Source organism: Hippocampus guttulatus, chromosome 5 (genome assembly GCF_054856545.1).
Source record: "Hippocampus guttulatus isolate MCC_2025c chromosome 5, RoL_Hgut_1.0, whole genome shotgun sequence".
Lineage (NCBI taxonomy): Eukaryota > Metazoa > Chordata > Actinopteri > Syngnathiformes > Syngnathidae > Hippocampus > Hippocampus guttulatus.
Window position 1 is genome coordinate 10,281,883 of NC_141265.1, and position 23,670 is coordinate 10,305,552.

The 23,670-nt window shown below is 41.8% G+C and overlaps 1 protein-coding gene across 1 annotated transcript; it reads right to left on the minus strand.

Annotated features, from left to right (window-relative positions):
- Window positions 1-5,789: 5,789 nt before the first annotated feature.
- Window positions 5,790-23,568, minus strand: slc33a2 (solute carrier family 33 member 2). The gene is made up of 6 exons (XM_086112259.1): window positions 23,427-23,568; window positions 22,273-23,064; window positions 14,247-14,394; window positions 11,834-11,934; window positions 10,562-10,671; window positions 5,790-7,863 (listed from the first exon to the last, which is right to left on the minus strand). The coding sequence occupies exons 2-6, from the start codon at window positions 22,970-22,972 to the stop codon at window positions 7,657-7,659; spliced, it is 1,266 nt and encodes a 421-aa protein (XP_085968385.1). The 5' UTR covers window positions 22,973-23,064; window positions 23,427-23,568; the 3' UTR covers window positions 5,790-7,656.
- Window positions 23,569-23,670: the final 102 nt, after the last annotated feature.

Below are 23,670 nucleotides of genomic sequence, written 5' to 3' on the forward strand. Positions count from 1 at the left end.
GTGCGTGCAGACTTTCTGTTCGGTCAATGTTAATACTGTATTGTGTGTAGTTACATAGCTGATGACTCGAAAATAATACAGACACGTGGTACACTATCCATCCATCCATCCATCCATTTTCTGTTTCGTTTTATCCTCACAAGGGTGGCGGGGGGTGCTGGAGCCAATCCCAGCCGTCTTCGGGAGGTAGGCGGGGGACACCCTGAACCAGCTGCCAGCCAATTGCAGCATGGTACACTACTTTTTTATGAAACATACTGTACATGCACTATATAGACAAGATTATGGGGCATCACATTGCATTACATTGTGGTAATAGGCAAAGATGGATTTCAATATGGCGCCAGCGCATATCATGGTCCGGACTTTGAAAGTCTTGTGCTGAAGGCACTCCAACCACGCCGTGCTCAACTGTCAATCTAAGACCAGTCCACCTTTCTTATGAATACACATGGCTAAAAATATATCCGCTTAAAGCCTCTTCCTTGATGGGGTTTCAGTGGCAGGGAGACCTAAGTGCAGAAACTGGAGGCAACATGCAGATTGAGATGATGGAATATATATTTCAAAAGTCAGGATTGGTATTCAAAAATATCTCAAGCCAAAAAACGTACCGAGGGACTGGATGTACGAATTTATCATAGAGGAGCGACAATCTGGCATCGTGCTGGAGTCAAAAGTCGGCTTCAGAAAGTCAGTTGATTGAGAGGGGAACAGCAGCTGTGTGACGCCAGTGCCACCAGATAGCCACAAATGTGAACAAAGGTACTGTACATGTACATGATTTGTCCAAAAAAGAATGAAAGAAAGGTTACAAAAAAAAGATCGTACCAAACACAATAAATTTGATGGACAGACAATATCGCAAGTAAACTCCAACAATTTTCTGGGAATAAACCTTGATGAATCACTAAACTGTAAAAATCATATTGATTCTCTTGTTTCAAAAACAAAATTGCCAAAATATGTGGGTCTCTTTATTAGCCTCAGATATTTTCTTCCACCTCCCAATACTTCTTGTATGATACAAAACACTATTTGAACCTAACCTAACCTCTTCAGGTTCTTAGTCTGCACATTTTACAGCAATGATCTTCAAGTATAATGTATTTAGAGACAAACCAATGAATTTACTCGACGGTTAACAGGATCTTTCAGGAATAACCTCTTGCATCAAAATCAAAATCAATCACACAAATTAAACTGACATGATTTATCAATTAAAGATAAACAGCAGTGCTGCTTGCTGATTATTCAAATAAGGGGAAGCTCAGCTCCGCCTCAGACAGATCATCCGCTCATTATGCAGAAATCGAGTGCCGATAGATGGATAGATAGAGGAGATGAGGAGATGGATAGATGGCATGACCTAAAAAGGCTCCATCACCAGGAGGCATGGAGTCAGCCAGATAAATAGACAGACCTTTAAAGAGCGCCACAAAGCGTCTTCCCCAACTAGTCCAGACGGGTTGTCTGCATGTGAGGGCAGAGAAGAGATGAGATGGAAGAATGGAGGGCACCAGGAAATAGACAGACAGGAAATAAACACCAAGGAGTGGGGTGCGCACAGGAGAACGAGGCTTCGTCTGTCTTGGCCTTAATGGTCCAAATGAGGCTGGGGGCGGGTGTGATGGGCCACTTGGGGCTATATGCGTAGTGGGACTTTGGACGGAGGTGGGGATCGAGAAGGGAGAGAGTGGGAGCCCAAAGACAGAAGCAGACCAGGGCAAAGTGAGTCAGGCTCAACACCATATGAGCTGGCAGCTTGTCACATTCCAGGTCATCATTGAGGGACTTGATAGCAGAGACTGTTGGACCACAGAGCAGCTTGCATCACTTCAAATACACGAACATACTTGAAATGATCTTAAAGGTTTGTTGTTTTTCCTTCTCCGAAGCTGTGTGAGGGCATTTTCCGCATTTATGCATAAGATAAGATAAGAAAACCTTTATTTGTCTCACAGTGGAGAAATTTGCATAATTCTCAAGGTGTGATGATAAAGCAGTTTAGATAACGGATGAATGGATGTAGGTATTACAGGTGGAAGGAAAACCGACTTGAATCGGAAAATCGTTCCACATGAAAATGTACCGTCCTTGAATCGTATTGCGCCCCATGTACGATTGAGATAACATTGGAGAGATGCACGCCACAATTAACTATTGCTCTGAGCCATGCTTTTTCTTTTTTAAATGGTTGGAATTATCAAGTGTTGTAGGTGTAATGAGTTGATGACCTAGAGCCATTGAGTTATTGTTTAATACAGAATTTTCACATTGTGTTTCTAATATATTGCTTTTAGTTTGGTCAACAGTTGGACTTTTTTTTTTTCATTCAGCATTCGGGCAAAAAGGAAAAAACATGGTTCACTCCAACCAAATAACCAGCAGAGACGAACATGCACTGTCTGCAGGCACTATGGATGACAATCTCAACGGGAAGCGAGGGGGGGGGGGTGGTGGAAGGCTGCAGATTGCATATTTAAGAAAATGTTGTTGTGAAAGTACTTCCTCTTGTTTAAAGCTGTTTATGCAGCTATGTTCATGTCCTGCACATCTTCGTCTCTCATTGGAATATTCATGCCAATTAAAAGGCAGTGACTAAAAATAGGCAACGATGATCATGTTTGCGGGAATCCTGTATGAAAATTAGTTGTGTATTATTGAAATGAGGAAAGAATATACAATGTATCCTGAATTCATTCAGATTGACTTTGGACTTAGTCAAATCTTTGCATTTCAGTAACTTTCTGAATTTTACAGAATGCTTCCGAATTTTCATATTGACATACATTTCAAGCCCTCTCTCTCTCTCTCTCTCTCATGTGGTCATGCATCTGGTTGTGGCATGGAGATGAAAAATTGTGCCCATTCCATCATTTAAATTGTCCATTCCTGCTCCGATCTTCTCAAGGCTAACTGACTGTATCGGTCTCCTCATTCCCACAGTGGTGAAGCGATCACGTGATCTTCACAAAGGTGTGCGTTGTCGTCGGGTCAAAATACCCGCAGAGCACAGAAGCCCTCCTCAGGATAAAGTTACAGCTCAGGCTCTGCATTTAAGCTGAGACCAAAGTGAGCCCTCACAGCTGCGCCATTGACGTTGGTCACTATAAGTCTCCTCTCACATTTTCCTTCATCGCTTTTGAGGAAAATAAGCTTCAAGCTTTCATCTTAATTTACCTACTGTTAAAATCTGGAACATTGTGACGTGACTAAAACAAATTGCTTCCAAATTGGCCTGAATGCTGAATGGCTACAATAAATTGGGAATTTCTCCATTGTGAGACAAATAAAGGTTTTCTTATCTTATCTTAAAACACAACTTTATTTATATTGCACATTTCACAACAGCTACGGCTGTAACAAAGCACTTTCCATAAAAATAACAATAATTAAGAACCATATGATTAGTCCCTGGGTCTGTTCTAAAAACAGCTTATCGGCGATGGGATATTGTGATTTCCTAGAAGTGTTGAAGTGATGATTTAGGAATCTAAACACGAGCAGAGATTTCCAGAAAGAATTGTTGCATATTGCTATGTAAGTGCTTCCTAATTAATCTGAGAAATCGTTAACATGATCAGTCTCTTCACATAACTGAATATCATGAATTATTAATGATAACATATGATAAAAAATAAATGAATAAAAAATAGCAACAATAATATTATTAATAATAATTAAATGATGTGGAAAACAATTGTAAATAGCACTGCGATTTATCCATTTTGTATTTATATTGCACTTAATTGAACGGTGTTTGTTTGTTTTTTCTTCTTCTTTCTGCCTACATTCTTGCTGCTGGAGGCTGTAAATTTCCCCAGTGTGGGACAAATAAAGGATATCTTATCTTATCTTATCTTAAAAGGTCATTTGAGCAGTGTGTATCAAAAGGGTAGCCGCTCGTACTAAACAGTACCCAGGAAGTAGCTCTCACTTTGAAAAACATTGGCGACCCGTGTCCTACAATTATGCCTGATCTTCAATGTGTACCTTGCAGACTGTTATTTGGATATTGTAATGGAGTTGGACAGTGTGATGTCAACAAATAGGATTTTATTAACGTCTTCGTGTGGGTGATGAAAATTAGGTGGCGGTATGAAGGACAACTAAAACAAAGATGAGAGCAGTTGAGCTTGAGCGTGAGGAAGGAGAAAGGTGTCCATGTCGTACATTCTGCAAATAAACAAAAAGTCAACACGGTGGAGGAAACGCTGGAACCCGATGCTGTTGAAGGCTACTCCACAAGCTCATTCAGGTTTCCCAGAATTCCATTCTGCCAGTCAGAGGACAAAAGCAGTGCAAAGAGCCAACACCTCTCTCCCCCTTAGGTGCAGACAGACAAAAGAGGGGGAGCGATACAACACCCATGTTTGCTGAGATTAAAACGTTACATTTTCTGCCTCCCTCCCATCGCAGCGCCGAGCTTTTCCCTCCTCTTCCTTCCCAGATAAGTTAGTGAACTGTCACATAACTCCACTCTTGGAAGATCATAAAATAAGCCCCGTGTTTGTGATCAATTGTTTTGGTGGCATTGTTTTAATGTTGTGATCGTGTGCTTGTGATGTTGAGATGCACGTGTCGATCTTGACGAAGCGTGAATGTCACAAAGATCCAATGGCAAGGCCTTCCGTCCGATGCCAGTCTGGGGAAGTGAAGATCTGTTGACATAATGTAATACAGTACCCACAGTGCATCGTGTCATGAGAACTTTCACATTTGCGATGATCCCGCATGTAGCTGTGTTCCACCTATGATCCACTGGTGGTAAACATGGTAGAGGTGGTGGCATTCAGAGGGCAGCTTCTCCATAGGGATAGTTGATAATCTGGCAACCTCTGTGGGAGGTCGCACTCTCATCAGCATCCTTTTGGCTTGTCTGCGCAGGCTTCACAATCGAGATTACGGGAGGTATGATTTAGCCACACCTGACACAATTTTCATTCAAAAAAAGAATTTCAGGTGGATTTTTATCAACGGGCCTCTCGCTTCTTAAGTTAAAATATCAGCTCTCAAGCCCTCACTCTCAGAACCTGCGTCGTCAATTCCGCTATACACACACAACTGCAGTATGATGTGATGTGGTGAGAAGGGCTAAAGTAGAGGTGCATTGAGGGGACGTGTAAACCGGCCTAATCCCCCTTCGCAGCATTTGTTGTGTCATTCGAGCTGCATGGGACATGCATACGGTGACACAGGACATATTCAGCCTTATAGCCCTCAGTCAGCCACACTACCAGGGAGACTATAGTCTCCTGTTCATAGTGACTCTGAACAACGTTACATTTACAAAGCGAGACTTCCATACCTGTCAACTTGTCTGTTTTCCCCATATTTTATGTTTTTTTATCATTTCAAATCATGTACGGCGTATTACAACTATTATACGGGAAAAAAAAAATTGTGAACCGATCTCACAAAGACCATTTTGGCTCAAGTCCAGATCGTCTCACCTGCTGGTAGCCAACGACAATGCCGTCGTCGATCGCTACTATTGTCATGGCAAACCAGCAAAAGCAATCCTCAATCGTATATTTCTTTTCAGCGCTGCGTACGGTCGGATTGGTAAAGCATGATGTGCGCATGCACGGTAAGCCGTTGTATGGGTTTTCGTTGCTTTGTAAGGGGAATCGTAATCATTTATAAGGTCAGCTATTAGCCGAGGTTGACAGGTATGGACTTCCCCCTTGAATACCTCCCAGGACCCCTCCCATGAGAGTATAGAAATCTGAAATTGGCAGCAGGCAAATTTCAGAAACCACACACACACACACAAAACACCAAAATGCAATTCACCCAGCATCTTTATTTTGAGTGCAAATCTCACAGGAGATGAGATAAGAGATGTGCTTTGCAACAGGCTTTGTCGTCAGATAACTAAACTACACCAGTAATTAGTGTGTCAAGTGTGACATCTACGAAGGAATATTCGAGCCACAATGACAAGAAAACACTCCGAAACAGTGGCGATTTGAACCCCCCAATATCGGATCTGTGAAGCGGATGTGCTAACCACTCGTCCACAGTGCAGCCACTAACCTACATGACACTTTTGCACAATTTTTCGGAACATCAAACCGATGATGGAGTTGACGTGCCAAGGTATTGATTGATTTACTAGTTGCTGTCTGTGTAACAAGCTAGGATATGTTTATACTTGTGAATTTTGACGACATTCACGTACATAGATTGTGTCATATTACAACATTTTTTCCCCTTATAGTATTTTTTCTTGTAATTATGACACTTTCTACATAGATTTCTTTTCCAGCATGGCCCTAATACTCATTTGTAGATGTCCATTAGATTTGTAAAAGCATGTGGCCATTTTAAGAAATGCTGGTTTTACCTAAGACTAACGTTCCTGTAATATATAATTGCATTTGTTCTGGAATCTACAAAGGAAAAACTCGTCACTTAATGATTTAAGCTTGACCAGGATTGCTTGTATACAGTGCCATAGAGAGTTACAGTACACAAGATACAATATACAGTACTTGACAGTGCACACGTCTGTTTCTTCAACATGATCACAGACAGATACAAAATGCCGGTCTTTCAAGTTTCAAAGAACGGTCTTATTGCAGTTGATTCGTTTTACGTTTCATTTCTTTTCATGGAAAAAAATGAGACGCGATGGCACCATGCAGCATTGTAAGGCTGAACTTTGCTACAGGTAGGAAGCTTGAATAACATTGATAGAGCGCCAGTGCGACCCTACAAGGGGCTATTTTGATATCTTGACCTCCTCTTCTAAAGGCAATGCTCCTTAATATCATCTTCTAATCTAGACAACCGACAAAACTCTGGTTGATGGTTCCTGCCTTGATTAATATTGTGCATCTGTTATTTAAGAGTAAGTCTTAGGCCCAGCTACAGCGTTCACATTTTGTGTGTCCATACGAGGTAGTACTCGTGTGTTTTGGCTAAGCCTGTAAGCCATAAATTCAAGACAATGACCAATATCCATATACATTAGACATACTTTGAGGAAACCCATGGAGGACTTGTGATATTGCTTTTGTTTACAGCTCTTATTAGATTATGAACATTAAACTGGATGGCATAATTTAACATACCTTTAATGCTCTAGATCTCAACTGTCAGCACAGCGAGCCAAGTAAGACTTACATGCCACCTCCAACACACAAAAACGTTACGCTCATCACACGAGGTGGCTCCTGCTCCCAGGTTTTATCAAACTACAGCAAATTTTAAGACTGAAGACTTTATTGCAAAGAAAATTAAAGTTTTTGGAGGATTTAAAAGTTGTCAAATTCAAATTTCATCGTGCTTTGCTCCACACGATATCTTAAAATATGATCATATGATATGATCCTTCTCTACATGCAGTATGAAGCCTCTTCTTTCGTATTTATGGTTGGTATTCATGGTATTTATGGCCAGTCTAAAGTTATTTTAAGACTTTGTGCGCTTCTATCAATGTCCACAAAAACACAGGTAACCAACCTAGGTGCTTCTTTGGCACATTCACCTGCTGCCATCTTACCCCACCCTGCAAAGTATTACTCTCCAGCCAGGAAATTCATTTGTGTGCGCATTGTGTGTGGACGTGCACCTTGATGAATAGAGGGTTTAAACGTCTTTAAAACTACTTGTGCGCGTGTGGACTTACAGTCAAGAGCTTAATATTCATTTGGGCTGCTCTTTGAGTTGGTGTTCCCTGAGAGCACCGGTAAAAGTAGCCGTCCACACGTGCAGCGCTGTTCCAGCAGAGAGGGTAAGGAAGAAAAAGAAGGCCGCTTGAAAGCCGAACCAATCCACCACACCCCCGGCCAAAGCGCTGAACGTCAGCTTGCCCAACACCTCCAGAGTTGCCAGGAAACTGTAGTGAGTTGCCTAAAATGGGAGAGCAATGACAGCAACATTTATACAACAATATACAATTGGCAAAATACATTGAACAAACAATTGATCTTTGAAATATCTGTGACAGAAATAGTTGTAGGTTCATGGCAGAGGTGGGCATTCTGTCTAGTATTGAGGGACTGACAGAATGGCCGTTTTGTTGACGGCTGACACAGAAACATCCTCGCCCGTTTGACTCTAATATTTTATGTATGTGTATTTATTTGCATATAACTTTGTATAGTTGTGGTTTTCTGTTCAATTTTGGTGAAATAATTTTTATTCAAGACTGTCCCATGTGTTTGTTCACAGGGGTGAATCGATTACGAGCAGGGTTGCTTCTATTGACTACACTTGGAAATGCTTTGCACTTCCTATACAGTAGATGGCGGTATGCACCAAAAAGCTGAAATTTCAAATGAACCAAGAAGAAGAAGAAGAAGAAGCAGAAGAATCAGGTGAACGGTGTAGGAATTATATATGTGCTTACCACTTTTGAAGGACTAAAAATTAATGGAATAATTAGCAGCTCAGCTGTTCCGTGGCTTTACTGATGATGAGACGGCCTATATTTTTCTTCACATCTCAATGTTAATATATATCACGATGTAATCACCCCCCCCCCCAATATCTCTCTTGTGTGAGTTATACAATTTTTCATTTTTTGGGGGGGGGGGGTTGAAATCAATTACCTGAAGTTGTTTAAATTTAGTGTATGAATAAAACTTAACTTGCACATTGTTTATTGTAATGACAGCATTTCCAATACAAACACTTTGGCACATAATGAATAGCATACATTTTTATTTGTTGTTGTTGGTCCATGGCCTATTGTCAAGCTTTTTGACATCAAGATTTTATTTGATGTAACTTTTGTTGTAATTTTTGATCATTTTATTACTTTAAGAGCTCTGGGATGTTCACGCAGCGACCTCTTTGTACACTTTACTGCACTGCCGATTTGATTTCTTTTTTTAATAAAGGGACAGAAATTGTAATTTTGTTCATCCAATTAATCGATTCATGGAAAACATAATTGACAGATTCATGGATCATGAAAAGAATAGTTAATAGTACCCCTAATGCGTGCACACACACATGGTGGTCAATGACAAAAGTCAAATGTGACATTTATTTCAAGTTGTTCGTAAGATGATTACAACACATATGACAAAGGGAACAATGATGGCTGAAGAAGCACCTCGGAAAAAGAGTGAGCTCATACTGCAGCCTGCAATGATGGGTGGAAGCCAACTAAGAAGAGGATCTGATCTCAGCCTTGCGGCTTTTAGGATGGAGTGCGAATGAAAGATATTAGCTAATCTCTCCCAGCTTTGCCTTTCTTCCCAAGAGCACTGCATTTAGCAGGTAACTACAGCATAACCATTCCAAAGGCAGAATGCCAATAAATGCTGAGCAGTTTCTTGAATATATTTCATGAGAGAAGTCACGGGAAATGTTCCACCACATAGGCCTACTCTATATGTAGATGTGATTTTATGGTCATTTTAAAACATCTCAGCCAAAGTATATGGAGCAGTTCCATCTGTCACCACTTAATCACTGCAAAGGACATCACTCATCGGTAGGATGCGAATGAAATGACTGACGAGTGACGGTGGTGAGTTTGGAGTGACCAAGCATACCGAGGAGCCTGTGCCCATATCTAAGTGACGTTCCTTTCTTCCAAGCAACTTGTTTCACCGATTTTTTTTTTTTGTCCTGGGGATTGTGAACAAGCACTCACACTATCGGCTTTCAGTCACTGGATAGCTCTACCTTCAATAGCACTCACATACTGTACTTCCGTGTGCATGGCCGACTTAACGCGTTCCCTCTACCGTGTGCATGCACACACACATGGTAGACTGAAAAAAACTGTGTGTGTGTGTGTGTGTTTGTGTGTGTGTGTGCATGCGTGCGTGTCACGAGAACCTTTTAAATGCACCATGGTTCATATCATCACAACTTTGGTTGATTCTCTCTGGCTACTTGCTACAGTAACAAAACAAACGTTATGTCAGCTAAACTGTCTGTGATTTTCTTTTCCCCTTTTGAATTTGCCTTTCTTGTGCACTTTAAGCATGCCGGCAATTAAAATGATAATTTGTCACCTTGAGATCGACCGAGTGAATGGCTGCGCTATGACAACGATCACCTCCAGGCAATGATGGCCCAGTTACGACGGGGACAAAAGGAGTTATGTCAAAGAGGAGAAGACGAAAGAGAAGCGGGAAAAAGTCCGAATGGAAAAGGGAGCACTTAAAGGGACCAGAGAATGACAAAGAAATAGAGTGAGGTGGTTTGGGGGGTACTCTTCTGGTGAGGAGGGGGACAAAACAGAACGGGCGGGGAGGGTCAAAGAGGAAGGAAGTACTGAATAGAAAGTGGGTCTGCTAAGACTTTTTGAAATTTTCCAGGTGGAAACAACTGATGAGAAGTGACAGGCAGAGTGGGTGACGGCAGCTAGATGGTTCTCGGTGCGCTGCTGTTAGCCAGGAATTGCCTGACTTCCTCCCATTCGTTGTTACAGGAAGTCACATCCCAAAACGGCACAATTAAACTGAGATCAAAGATGTTTAGCAAAGTGCAAAGAAACAAATTGCCAAGATGAGATGACTTCACACTTAAGAAAAAAAAAAAAGTTCCCTTTTAGCAGTTTGGGCTTCGACAATAACATAACTCTTACCTGAATGCTCTCCTCGGCCCTCTGAGTGCAATGCATCATGGTCGTGAAAGTGAGCGTGGTGATCAGACCGCCCAGGAAATGTTGAACGCTCATACTCAAGACGGCCATACCTTCGGGAGACAAAATTGACAATGTTGCAAAGCAACTCCACAGAAAGACCATCTTTAGCCTGCCAGTGCTTGCTACGACACCTCGCGTCAAACTCAAAGCATGCTGCTGAAAAGTCTTTTCTAACTACCGACGCCCACCCCCACCCCCACCCCCATCTGTCCCCAAAACACATGTAGTGTATCCTCTGAGGGAAAGCGCAGAGAGGTGTCGGTGAGAAACACAGAGGAACCACAGAGCTGATCTGTCACTGCTCCTGCAAACGCTGAATTATTCACTCAAGCTGCAAGAGTTTGTGCACAATAAGACTCTTCAATCACACCACACACACACACACACACAAACGCTACGATCAGACTGGAGCCGTGGAAGTAGAAGGTTATCATGTAATATTGAGAATTCCGAAACTGAATGTTTTTCCCTTTTCTTTTATTTCTGGTTCCTTTTTCCCTGATATTTTTTGTTTCGGCTTTAAAGAGCGGGGGGAGGCATTCACTTCAGTCTGAGAGGCTGAAACGGGAAACAGAGAACTGGTGGAGAAAAGTGGCGCTCATCTTATTCCCAAATGCTTTGAGACGAGCTGTGTAACTCAATAACGTGTCATTCAGGCAATAACGACTGAATGGCTCTCGGGAGAGAGAACACCAACCTCATTTGAATAATTTAGAGGACTTTTATTTTGCTCGATACTTGCAATCATTTGGCTTTAGAATGTTTGTTTTATAGATGTGATTCTTTTTACATTTGAAAGGAATTAGTATGAACAGCTTTCATCATGTGACAAAATTAGTCACTTTAGTTTCAATGAAAAAAAACGCAGCAGGACTTCAACCGTAACTTCTTTAAAGGCAAATAGGACAAGATGAGCCTATGTACTCATTCAAAAACAATGACGAACAAGAATGACCTCTACAATGATAATATTACTCAGCTAAGAATGCTAGAGCAGAGAGTTTTTATTACTTATTATCATGGGTGTCGAGTGGTGCAGTGGTGCAGAATTGCAAAAGCATCATTGCTATTTTGGATGCCTTCTTTGACATCTGAGCACTATTGTGTTTGTCAAGACAGACACTTGTGTTGATGTTTTCGCCGCCTAGTATATTCTACAGTGGAGAAAAAAAAATGCTGAAAGATTTGACTGAATTTCAATCAATATCTCACCTTTCATGAGTGGCGATGGTTCCAACACAGTGAGCAAGGAGCTCTGGAAGACCATACTGACGGTCCGCAAGACGAAAACGCGCCGCATCAGCGCGCCGATGCTAACGGGGGACAAATAAATGATGCAGAGATCAGAACAAAAAGAGTGACAAGTGACAAGACAAGACATTCTCAGTTTCTCTTCATGATTCTCTTCATTCTCTACACACACACACACACACACACACACACACGTACACACAGGCGAGCATGCGCGGGTGCTTAAGTAAACAAGTCCCCAGACACTAATTGATTCGCCGTTAGAGCAAGAAAATCATCCCCCTGTGGTTTTGGTTCATGACGTAATCAATAAACTAAGGAGAACCCCAGCATGGGGAAGATAATTAATCACCCTTAATATAAACAAACAAACATGCATGCACATGAACCCACACTGTTTTTTGACATCAAGGATTAACAATGCCAATCACTCAGGGGATACCTGCCACTCAAAGAGACAGTGTGTGTGTGTTTGCGTGTGTGTGTGTGTGTGTGTGTGTGTGCGCGTGCATGTGCATGTGCATGTGCATGTGCATGTGCATGTGCATGCGCATGCGTGCGCATGCTCGCTATTGTGTGAAAAAAAAGTAGAGATGTAAGAAAGAGGAAAAAAACATCTAAGATGTGAGCACATTTTGTTTTATGTGGCGTAAGATAAAATGAAGACTCAAGTACGGCCTGTCAGACTTTTGCTTGCATTGACATCATTTATTGCATTTTGGCGAATGTTGACACGCTTTAAAAAGGATTGTTTTACGTTAACCAATTGTTACATTGTAATGTAGTTGCAGAATGTTTCATTGAACTCCCATAACCTTGTGTGTTCTACATACTTGGCCAATAAAGATGACTCTGATTCTGATTCTGATAACTGTCCCATACTGTCTATTTTGGTAGACTGGTGCTCGTGATGCAAAACAACCCCTTTCTGGACTGTATAGTGGACACGCGATTCATATTTGCGCTGCTTAGACCCGATTTTCAATGAGCTGTGAAGCATTTTCCCAATTAATGTGCGTTGTTTGCAATTACTGAATCAGAAAATAAGTAATAATAATAATTAACTGGAAAAAACATTTTGAGTGGGGTAAACACAAATCAATTTTTATCACCTTTAACCGATTGTCAATATGTGAAACAGATGAGGAGGAAAAAACTGCCATGTGTATGTGCTTATTGCTCTTATCATGTGTGGTCTAATCGAGATGACCAACACACCACACAGATACCGATGGCTGTCAAGAAGAACTAAAACTGGCCCGTGAGAGGCAGTATTGTGCCACAGGGTATCCAGACGTCCTGAAAATATCAGGAAGAAGAGTAGTCGTAGTCATAGAAGATTTTAGCCAAAGCTGGTAACTACATGAGGTTCCAAACTCTTCTCGTCATTATTATTGCAGTGAATGACTTAGCAGGCACTCAATTTCAGATGGCTTCCGAATTGTCTGCCATTCCATTTCACATCATAATCACAGAGTTTAGTGGCTCGGCCAAACTGTTTTGCGATAACGAATATAGACCGGGTTTTACATTTGTAATTATCGATGACAATCTTTATCGGACCATCGTTGTTGGAATGTGTGTTCACGGTTTGAACAGCATGCAAATAGAAAATAATGACGAACTGCAATAATGGATTCAACAAAATAACTCAGCACAGAAGTCACACTGAACGTTAAAAACAGTCTGGTCTAATTTACGCAGCCCTGGTGAAAGACTAATCAGAAAGTCGAACACGTTTGTATCTGTAAATTCAACAGTGGTGTGTGCACACCCTGAAGAGACTGTGTGTGTGTGTGTGCGTGTGGTTGTGTGTGTGTGTGTGTGTGTGTGTGTGTGTGTGTGTGTGTATTTTGCACATGTACGCATAAGTTTGTGTGTGTAATTGAATTGCTGCTCATGCTGTTCTCACACCACACAACAGACACGAGGGGGTTCCATGAGTTCTCCGACAAGCCGATGTTTACTTAAATGACGGAACATACTGAGCAAGTACGCGTGAGTGCATGCATACACACACAGGAGAGCGTAGCAAAGAAAAATAAAAGAGAAACAGGCAGCATACACCAGAGTGAGTTGTATACAGAAAACAACTTAATAGGAAGAAAAAAGTAAGAACAGAACGAGAAAGAGGGGAAAATAAGTGCAGTTGTATGCATGTTTGTGCATTTGATGTAAAGTGCCTTGCAATCAATGACGCAACACAAAGTGTGAATCTGAAATGAGATGATGACATTAAAATCCATCTACAGAGAGAACAGCTGTATAATGCTACAATAATTGCGGTTTGCGTAAAAGAGAGTGTGTGTGGTCTTGTGCTTCAGACGGACTACAGTTGATGATAAGAAATGACGCATTTGCTGAGGAAAGCTACCTGAACTGAGCGAGCAGCAGGCCTCCCAGTGACGAGCCACAGATGGAGAAGCCCATGGCGATGACGCCGTTCCAGAAGCCGAGCTCCCTGGCGGTCATGTGGTGATCCAGCAGAAACAAGGGAAACATGGTGACTGCACCCTGCTCGCCTGTACACAAGGTCATTTGGGATGGGTTAGGGGGAGTTGTGGATGGACAAATGGGGTGGGGGTGATGACTTCAGCCTCAGTTGAATACTAAATAAATACTGTACATCTTTAGTGTATCAGTGCCGTAGCTTTATATGGGATCATCTCTGTTTTTAAAAATATTAACAACATAATTCTGAAATTTAGGGAGCGGGGGCTGCCATTTACTACATGTGCAGATCATTTTTGCAGTTGACATGAAAACACAGCAGTGAGGAAGGGATCAAAAAAGTGAAGCAGACGGTGGAGATGATTTTTTTTCTTTAATTGCAGGCCTCCTAATAAGTGTGTTTCAACATTTCAATATGTTTGAGGTACAGTAAAGATGTAAAACACCTCCTGAAAGAAGACTCAGTCAGTTGCACTGAGAATGTGATTCCAAGTTGTCAAGCCTGAAAGACCGAACAAAACAAGAGATGATGACTACCGCATCACCTAGAGCAAACCGGCATGCGGTGCACCTCGGCCTATTCCTGGAAAGTGTCAATAATAGATGCCTGACAAGAAAAAGAATGCCCTCAGTCACTATCAAACAGAGGCCTAGCACTTTTTCTAATGCGCAAAAAGGAAAACACAACAAAAACACCACAACTTCCAAGGCGAGGCAGACATCACACAGACCTTTCAGTCAAAATAAAAAGTTTCTGTCAGGCAGTCACACTTCTGTGCGGTGTTGAGTGTGGGGGTAATGTTCTGCTGAACATTACAGTAAAATATTCAGTTGTGCCGACGACACGCCATTATTATATTAATGGAGACTGACTTCAGAAAGACAGTGGGACCAAGGAGCTGCGTGAGTGACAGATTGGCTCCCAGGTTGCTGTCAAAGACGCACAACACCACCAACGAGTCGCTCACTCAGTCAGCCACGAGACAAACAAAAATAGAGAAAGAGGAAGAGAGACAGATGAAACAGACTGCACGGGGAAGAAAAAAAAATCTGAGACGCTCCCAACGATCGGGAGTGCAGGAGCAGAATGTATGTATGTCAATGCTTTAACAGTGGCGTGACAAACCAACAAAAAGAAACGTGGGGAAGGAAATGTGGATTTGTAGGGCTGCTAAGGTAACATGTGTCTTTCTTACACTTCTGTCACTTGTGTTTCCCTGCTGGCAGTTTACACAGTTGTCATAGCCGCTAGTCACTATATACAATTTTTTAAAATATATTAATTGGCTAACAAAGATATTTACTGTTCCTAGGCTACAGTTGTGCACGTTCTGAGCGAGGAAAAAAAAATCAGGGGAGACATTATGAACCCTGTGGAGAGAGGGACATTTCTTAAAGTAATGGTCTGATTAACCGCCAGGTCAATCCTTTGGGAACAAATATCATGTCCTGATTGTTATTCTAACGCTTGGGTTTAGTTAATTCAACAATATAATGAGAAAAGTTGGTTTTCGTGATATTAAGCAAATATAAGAGCCTAATAAGCATGGTTTTTTTTGAGTGGCTCAATTTTGCATAATTGACAGAGAGGGAAACAAAAAGATGAAACAAGATGTAGAAGTAGGAGTTTCAGTCTGAAGGCAAGTACTTACATGATGGCAAAATTCAAACGATACCTACTGTGAAAATAAATTATAAAGGTTTTAAGGGAATTAAAACTACATTCTGCCAGCAAACATGTCATGTAGATATACTGCAATTTCACACTGCTAAACTTCAGTGAATGCAGTTGTAAATAATACACCTTATTAATGCCCTTGAAATCAGCTTGCTCACACCACATGAACACAGAGAAGATGTGATCCTTAATGGGCTTGTTTCCCAGGCTTTGTTCACATTTCAGAGAAATGCAGGTATTTTCTCTGAAATCACCAATTCTTGGAGTGTGAAATTGGGCAAATGTGCTACAAAAGTTTACTAAAATTCGAATTCAGGAAGTCATTTTTTTCAACTCATCCTTCCAATATTGATCACTCTAAGTGGTAACTAGCAGCAGTAGCCATGATGCCGGGGTTGTTTACACATAGTCCTCTGCATGTTCTCCTGTTGTTGAGCTCAGTGCTCGGTGCTTCCACAGACCCGCATTCAACCAATTATTTCTTTCAAAAGATGGGAGCAAGGGGTGTGTGCAGACAAACACAACTGCGCTGATTATTCCATTCTATTAATATTCTCAAAGCAACAAGTGTCCATTTCAGTAGGGATTTCATTAGATGTGCAACGATTAAACCGAGCAGAGGCGAAAGAAAAGGGGGAAAGGACAGAATCAATGAGGAGACTACAAAAATAGATGAAGACATAAACTAAGAGAAATGAAAGAGACACCGGGGACAAAAGATGATTATAGGTGGGAGGCGACAAGAGAAGCTGATAGAAAGCAAGAAATGACATTCATGATGCTTTTTATTTGCTCAAAATGTGACTAAAATATGACTAGAGAGAAAGGAGAGCAGTCAGAGATGGAGACAGTTCGAGACAGAGGAATAGCTAGGGGCGGGGTGGGGGGGCACAACAACAACGCAGACATTGTTACGAGGTTAGTGAGGAGGAAGCAGAGGAGGATGTCAGGCTCAAAGCAACTGTACTGTTTGTGTTTACATTAGAGACAGATGCCACAAAGAAAAATACAGTGGGAGCGACAAAACAAATTTTATTAAGGGGGCAGGGGTGGCACAGAATACTGCAGCTCTAGTCAGATGGTTTGTCCAAGTGACATTTACCTAAACATTGAGACTGTTTTTTGTGTCTGCTCCTTGGAGCACCATGTAGCGGATGTATAACTCCACTCAATCACGCTGACAGGCATTTTAAATACACAATCCACAATGAGCTGCGTACCTAATGTTGCGGTCGGTGAGTGAATGCAGTTCTGGCACAAGGGACAGCCGACACGATGACTTAATTGAGTGTTGAGATTTTTGATGAGTATTGTATTAGAACTCAAGTGGGGTTTTTTTAAATAATTGAAACGTGGGTATATATTTAGGAACACGCAATGAATACTACAAATAACAAAAAACAGAAAGAGTAACAATCGCTGGTTTTCCCCATAATGAATCATGGTTATTCTGTGAATTCTCTTTGCCATTGTGTACGCTACACCTCATTTTAGGTCTTAAATTTAGTCTAATTTTTGTCCAAAATGAAGTTGTGCCCGTGATTTCACATGGGTGTAAAGTTGCCAAAATAGGGCCCTTCATGTCAGGGCATCCTTCAACCCTGTAACAGTTGAAAATGACATTTAACCAAGAAACATCCCTGCCTGGTGTACTTGCTCAACTAATAGACACAATTTGAGAGCATATTTCATTTTATTGACCCCCTGTATGCCCCCTGCAGATTATTTTGAGAGCACGAAGTCAATACTCATTTCATCACACACCAAACCAGAAGAACAGTTTTATAACACATAAATGGTGCACACAGGAGGGGGGGTGCGCTTGTTGTGCGCTGATTAGTTCGATTGGTGTTGTCATAAACGAAATTATTATCCAAGCGCATGTATTCCATGTGTATTATGTATTACATATTTATTACAGAATCACCTTTAAAGGGAACCCTCATTTTTCAGACAAGTGTGACACCATCATATGGTGGGGGGTATTAAGATCTATTTATACGTTTTTGTTTTTTTTAATATGAATATTGAATATTAAATGAGGGAAGCACTTTGACATAACATAACGGTTAATTTGTCTACTTCACAGTTTAGAATCTCAATTTGGGGCTTCCTCTGTGGCGCTTGCATGTTCTCTCTCTGTGCTTGTGCGCATTTTCTATGGGTACTCCAACATTTCAAGTACTTGCATCGGTATCATCCGATCTTACTCGGGGGGGGGGGGGGGGGGGTAATCAGGATCAGAATAAGCAGCATCAAACCCTGAACAGAAGACCCCTAAAATAAATTCAATGTCAATGTCAATGCTTGGTCGATACAGTAAGTAGTAGAACTGATGTATTTAGTTTGAGCCAGGTCTTTTTGTTTTGAACTGTATTTTTAACTTTGGCGGGCAAGACTAAAGTTTTCGTATTCTGGCAGACCTGCCTGTGCGAGCTGGTGCAGCGTGGCACATTTTAAAAAGGGGTGTATTGCACTGAGCGTGAACACAGCTGACTTATTACCCGCCAATCAAAGTGGCATTCCTTTTATATGTTGCGCATGAGAAGCATGATGATCGTCCTCGATATGGTGGAAGAAGACACTGATGTGCTTGAGTCCTGCGGCAAATTAAGGCACGGAAAATACATTTGTAAGGAACTGCAAACAGACCTCCACGGGCGAACGGTATAATGTTGGCCGGTCAGATTGCAGATCTTGAATATGTGCAATAGGAGACCACCTTCCGCCCGGATCAAATGTGTCTGTGCATCACGATGGTGAAAGTGTATGCGTTTATTGTTATCAAAGGCATGGAAAAATGAAGTGATATGAATTGTTTCAACTAGTAGAACTGAGTAATATATCCCCCCAAAAAACTTCAGTCAACATCAGATATTAAAGGATACTGCAAAAATGAAATAATAACAATATAGACTATAAAATAATACTGTATAAAGTTACCTAAGCACAAAACGCAGATACAAGATATTGCGTAAATATAGATGCAAGTGACAGCTTTAAATTTTTATTCCATCCATCCATTTTCCTATCCCCTTATCCTCACAAGGGTCGCGGGGAGTCCTGGAGCCTATCTCAGCTGACTTCAGGCAATAGGCGGGGGACACCCTAAACCGGTTGCCCGCCAATCGCAGGGCACAGAGACAAACAATCCATGCTCACACTCACACCTGTGGACAATTTAGAGAGTTCAATCAGCCTGCCATGTATGTTTTTTGGAATGTGGGAGAAAATCGGAGTATCCGAAGAAAAACCACGCAGGCCTGGGGAGATCATGCAAACTCCACACAGGGAGGCCGAACCTGGTATATTTTAATTGCAGGGGGGGGGACATGCAGGGGCAGGCCTCGAAGAACAAGGTACTGTTTAAGCCACACAAGCATTCATTGTACTTTTCTTGTGTCACTAAGATCAACCAATTTTTATTCTTCACAATTTGGTCACGGAAGTAAGGATGACATGCACCAACACAGTATGTTTCCACATTTCCAAATGTGTTTATTTCTATGCTCATAGTGTTCTTTCTGTCCCTCTCAGGGCACCATGTGGTGCTTGTTCATTAATTCATCCCTTCCATCAGTCTCCCATCCCTGCAAGTCCTTTTCCCCTCTGGAAAATATCCTCCTGTCGCCATAAATTCCTCTCCTCCCCCACAACCGTGCTCGACTAATGCATATCTGTGGAAACAGTCCAGCCTGGACGGTAATACAGATTCGATGTCAATGCTGGGAAGATTTGCATTCTACATTCTGACTATACATTACTATACTACATTCTGAATTTACCTTTGGGGGGGGGGCATTTTTTCTGATGCTCCTCCACATTAGTGTCACAATGTGAAAGCTTGAGCCCACCTCAGCTGGCTTTGAGCGAGGGGCAGTATACACAATGAAAGGGGCACATTCACCTTTTAAGAGTCTTCAGTTAACCCATCATACATGGTTTGGGGTTGAGAGAGGAAGCCAGGATAATACACGTAAAATTGCGAATTTAGTACAATATCAGAAATTGTAACATTTGTGGATAATAAAACTGCAAGGTGCATTTTCACATTTTTAATTGATAAGCAATACATTGGAGAAAGATGATTATCAAGGGCCCATCATATCACTCGTATGTTCGGACAATGGTTAGTTTTCAATGAACATGAGCATACAGACTGTCGTGAATGCATGTTGAGCAGCAGGTTCACTCGTTGCGCTGTAGTTTTTGTCAACGTCACCCTCTGGAATTAGTTTGCGTTCGTACCAGCTATAAACCTTTTCTTTCTCGGACATTCTTTGTTTTTGCTAAATCAGTCCACTTGACAACTCCTGGACAACTCAGAGAGACTGATTTGCTAACAACTGATGTTGAAAAAGTAATGAACCTTAAGCAAGCACATAGACTTGCAACAACATTCACATTAGGGTTTTGTAGGATACATTTTGGCACATTGGCCAACACCAAGTATTAAACTGTCAAGTAAAAAAAAAAAAAAAAAAAAAGTTAAATCAAACCCCCCAGGATGTGGTGTTACTATAGTTCACATTCGAGGTTGTCAGATCACAAGAAGATCATCTTATATATGCTTTTTGTGTTTTCCTGGTTGTTTCGTGCCCTCTTCTTTGCACTGTCCCTCTGCATCTCTGTAAGGTCACACTAATGCCAACATGAGCACATCATGGCTATAGTTATTGGTGACCAAGAGGTTCCACTTCAGAGGAGAGCAGCATTCAATGCAATCAAACTCAAGAGTTCATTAGGCAGAGATGAAAAAGGGCTATCGTCTCATATTTGTGTCTCAACAAAGACGATTGGAAGTGTGAGGGGAGTGGGTCCAGACTGGGAGATCACCGGTCTCACACAAACATACGCCCACACCGCTTCAACAAAAACAAAACAGTCTCTGATTGGAAATTACATCAGAACACTGAGGCCTAAACCATTACAAAGTATTGCTTTTACATGTATAGGTGAGAAATTATTTTGGGCTCTGTTACAGGAAATGCAAACAAGTGATATGGATGTCAATAAATCAGCAGTGCAAAGTAGTAATGATGAAAACACCTAAATTAGAAGCGGCTGATTTCACTCTTGGCCTCATGAGACAAAGTGAGAGAGAGTGCTGTGGGGTGGGGGGTTGCTCCCTAGACAGATTAGGGGCTCCAGCCAGCCTTCATATTCTGTCTAGTAGTGTCGTCTGTTGGGGCTCATCCGATTATGGAACACTCTCTCAAAAACACACATATGACTTCAAAACAAAAGGCCTATGCATTTTCACATATGTATAAGTGAATGTTATGCAAATGGGCACACACAATTGCATTTCCACCACCCACATGGAAACATAGATCAGAATGAAGCGCTCTTCCCTTTCAATTTACCAACGCCGTAAAACAAAGACGCTGTAATCCTCCCATAATCCCCCTCTGCTTCCAAACTTGTACTATTTCACCCACACACACTCACTGAAATGATCATAAACTACTTTTTATTTTTGTTCCCCCCAGAACTATGTTGTTGGTAAAAACCCGCAAGTACTTACACATTACTCAATGCATTATTGGTTTACCTTGAGAAAACAGTCTCCTGGTTTAAACATATAATCTCAAAGCAAACTCTTGACCAGTGTGGCGCGTTCTTGTAAACCATTATTCAAGAAATATCTGCTGTGATTTACCTACAGTCACGTTAAATAGGCAATTCCACAGCGACATCTAGCGGTAGATTTGAACCCTACATACCGACCGAAACCATAAAAAAGACCAATATGGGACAAATAGACCACTATACTATACTACTGTGGAATTTAAAAAAGTGTTAGCTAATAAATTGGATTTTGTTGTCATTTCTATGATCTTTTGGTAGTCACATGCAAATTGCTACACTGATACTGTCAAAGATGTACTTGCCCATGTAAACATAATCAGAGTACAGAGCAGTTTCTAATATTTAGCATTTCATGGTACAGTTAGAAACACCTCTCAGTATGATGGATTGTATGTTTAGATTCAAATTCAAAAACTACAGACAGCAATGTATTGTTCAATTTACTTTAAAAGGGGGATTGGGAACAAAATAAATGATTGCAAGAGTCCAATGTTCATCATCTAGAAGTGAAGGAAATGTGTGATTTTAGTCCAGATTTTAAGAAGAAACAAGACATGCAATGATTTGTTTAGCAGGTCACATACGATGTGGTGGACCATAGCTGAACCCTGAGCCTTGACTTTGACACCTAAGAGCTACAGTATAAGTGCAAATGTGCTTGTTTATACATCAGACTCACCCAGTTTGTATGTGAGAACGTAGAGGACGGTCCAAGCCGTGCCAGGGACAGCCAGCAGCTTCCTCCACACCCTCCATGGCATCAAAGCATCAGCTCCATGTCCTGCTCTTTTACTACAATCAGCCTGTTGGCCCCTCATAGGCTCCTCATCCAAAACAGTAGCCCCCCACACAAACAGGGCCACACCTGCGTACACGAACGTAAGCAGCATAAACATCCAGCTCCACCCGGCCACATCAATCACAGCCAGCAGACCGCCTCCAGCGAACACCGATCCGGCTTTATAGCCCACAACCTGGGCTGTGTTACCAAGCCCAAGCTCCCCACGACCTTTCAAAAGCCCCACTGCAGCTCCATCCACTGCAATATCTTGAACAGAGGCCAGCGTATTCATGGCTAGCAGGGTTCCAGCTACTCCCCAGATGTGCATCTCCGGAGCGAGAGCTGAACTGGCGAGACATGTCAGTGCCAGTCCAGAGACTGTTGCCACCAGCCAACGCCGCTTGGTGCCAATCCTGTCCACCAAAGGGGCCCAAAGCACCTTGAGAACCCATGGGAAATAAAGGACCTTGGTGAAGCCTATGCGTGTCAGGGAGTGGCCAGCTCCACGCAGGTAGACTGGAAGCAGAGAAGACTGGAGACCATATGGGATGCCCTGGACAAAGTACAGCAGGCCCAAGAAGACTAGTTTGTCATTCATGATCTTGCTCCAAACGTGCAGTGGTCCATTGGTCAGGTTGTTGTCATCGTTTAGGCTCCGTCGGGGCAGGAGGAAAGATCGACTCAAATGACCTGGAATGGTAAAAGTCGTATGACATTCATGGTTAATGACGCTAACATTTTCATTGAACCATGCTGCAGTCCTGACAATAGTCGCACATCGAAGTCAATCTTTCTTTAGTGTACCAGCCCTGGTCATCAGAACTATCGCTAACGTTAGCCACACAATCCATGCGTGCATAGCAGGGCGTGAAATATCGATGCCATGTTATATTGTTTCATTCGAAGCAGGTTTTCTCCATCTTAACATTTGTGTTCGTTTTAATTGCGTACTAACGCGTTAGAACCTTCTGTGACATTTCCACAGTTGCATTTAGCTAGCATTCTGGCATGCTCCTTCAGCCAAGCGAATGGATTTAAAATACACACATCACCTTTGTAAACTCTTTTGGACGTTTCTGTTGGTTAGCTTGTTACGTATCTGAGAGCAGATCAATCTTAGCACAAGTGACAACATAAAAGTTGGTTAGGCTAGCCAGCGCTAGCTCACGGTTTCACTCGCTCTCTGCTTGTAATGTTTACATTGGCGCGAGACGAGGTTGCCAGGTAAGGAAGTAAAAGTCCCTCAACTGCTGATACCAAAAGATGGTACAAGTGTATCAAACTTGGCAACCATGG